Source organism: Galeopterus variegatus, unplaced genomic scaffold, assembly GCF_000696425.1.
Source record: "Galeopterus variegatus unplaced genomic scaffold, G_variegatus-3.0.2 Scaffold551, whole genome shotgun sequence".
NCBI classification, from domain to species: Eukaryota; Metazoa; Chordata; class Mammalia; order Dermoptera; family Cynocephalidae; genus Galeopterus; species Galeopterus variegatus.
This window is the reverse complement of record NW_007726662.1, coordinates 240,689-242,484: the sequence shown is the minus strand read 5'-3', so window position 1 is coordinate 242,484 and position 1,796 is coordinate 240,689. Positions and strand designations below refer to the sequence as shown.

Here is a 1,796-nt window from a genome sequence, read left to right as displayed (position 1 = left end):
TCACTCATTCATCCACCAAACTTCTGAGGCGTCTGCCGTGTTCTAGACGCTGCTGTGGGCTATGAGGATACACAATTGAATGCCATGCGGTCCCAGCTTTGGAATTCACAGTCCAGCCTATGAGAGAAGGGCATAGACGGGCACAGCGCTCAGTAACAAGTGCTTTGATAGAGGTACACGGTGCTGTGTAGTGTAGCTTGGGAAAGCTGCACGAATGACACAGGTAAGGAGGCTTTTGGGTACCCAGGAAGTATAAACATTTCTTGCATTTTATTGTTTATGGTAGAAAAATCACAAAATTTGATCAACTAAGCTATTGGCCATTTACCAGATTATGATATCTGGCTTACTTTTTTTTTTTTCTTGTACACCAGTCTAATTTTTATTTAGAATGAGCAATCAGACATTGCACCTTTCAAGTCTATGACCAAGCTTAACAATGTTTAAGTGGCTTTATTAAATGAATGCTTGAAAGTACTCAACATTAAATTTAATTTACTTCATATTAATGTTTGCAAATACNACTGGTAAGGGGATCGCAACCCTCAGCACGGTGTGGTCTGCACCACGCTCAGCCAGTGAGCTCACTGGCCATCGGCACTACCAGCGCTGCACTCTCCCCAGTGAGCCATGGGGCCAGCCCTTAATTTTATTTACTCTTACATATAAGCTATATTTTAGGCTTTGTTTAAGAGAACCTGGGGGAGATTCGCTTTGCTATTACATTAAAACTTTTAACATAGTCTGATAGTTTCAGGAAACTAAGAACCTTTCAGATGCAGAAAGACCACCTAAGCTGACAGCAAAGAAACAGAAATCAGGAACTCTGGGACCTTAAACAGTAGGCCTCTTTTATACAAAATCATTAATACTTAGCCAGCCAGCATCCTTGTGGTATATTGTACTTTTCTCAGGCTATTGGCAAATTTTTTCATATTCTAGCTTAAAACAGAGCTGTGAAACTAGAGAATCTTGAAAATATCTCTGATATTTCCATTTCTATTTGCTTGAATTAGAAAAAGAAACTGAGACCTGTGTTGGCTTAAGGGATTTGATTTGCCCAGCATCAAAACAAATATTTGAATCCATCATTTCTTACTCTCTTCCTTGTATAATCCCAGGCTTTTCTCTCTCTCTGTTTTTCCCTCTCTTTGGCCCCTAAGAAAAAAAGAAAGAAAGAACATAAGCTTGATAATAGGTCCTGATCCTAGCACATCAGTCAGCAATACTGCTAGTGTCTCGTCAGTTGTGTGCTTGATATTTCTTTTATCCTGCAGGCTTACTGTGGATTTCTCCGTCCTGGAGTTTCTTCAGAGAATCTTTCTGCAGTGGCCACAGGAAACTGGGGCTGTGGTGCCTTTGGGGGTGATGCTAGATTAAAAGGTGAGTAAGTTGTTGTAGAGAAAGGTAATAGCATTCTGACCAGGGAAAAAAAGTTAGGCCTTCAAGCCAGATTTCTAATGTTCTGTCATAAGAAACCACAAAAATCTAAGAGAACAGGAAAAGAATATTTGACACCATCCTCTTTTTTCTTACGTTTAAAGGAATTCTTATTTTCATTTACTGTTTCTCTGCGGCAGTCACATATCTCTTTGGTCTACCAGTATTTGGTTGAATGTAGAGAGGTAAGGTGGAGGGAGAAGTCCAAAATGACGATGAAGTTTCAAACCAAAGCACCCTCTGACGCACTTTCCTTCACTGGAGTGATTTTTATGGACAGAGCTATTTCATCGAGTCACTCATTCATCCACCAAACTTCTGAGGCGTCTGCCGTGTTCTAGACGCTGCTGTGGGCT

At 40.6% G+C, this 1,796-nt stretch overlaps 1 protein-coding gene across 2 annotated transcripts in view; it reads left to right on the top strand.

The window, feature by feature from the left end:
- PARG (poly (ADP-ribose) glycohydrolase) overlaps positions 1-1,796 on the top strand; it is a 117,977-nt gene that overhangs the window by 103,602 nt on the left and 12,579 nt on the right. For both annotated transcript variants that reach the window (XM_008569987.1, XM_008569988.1), the window contains exon 16: positions 1,278-1,383. In XM_008569987.1, the coding sequence (XP_008568209.1) occupies positions 1,278-1,383 (106 nt within the window). The remainder of the gene's footprint in view (positions 1-1,277; positions 1,384-1,796) is intronic.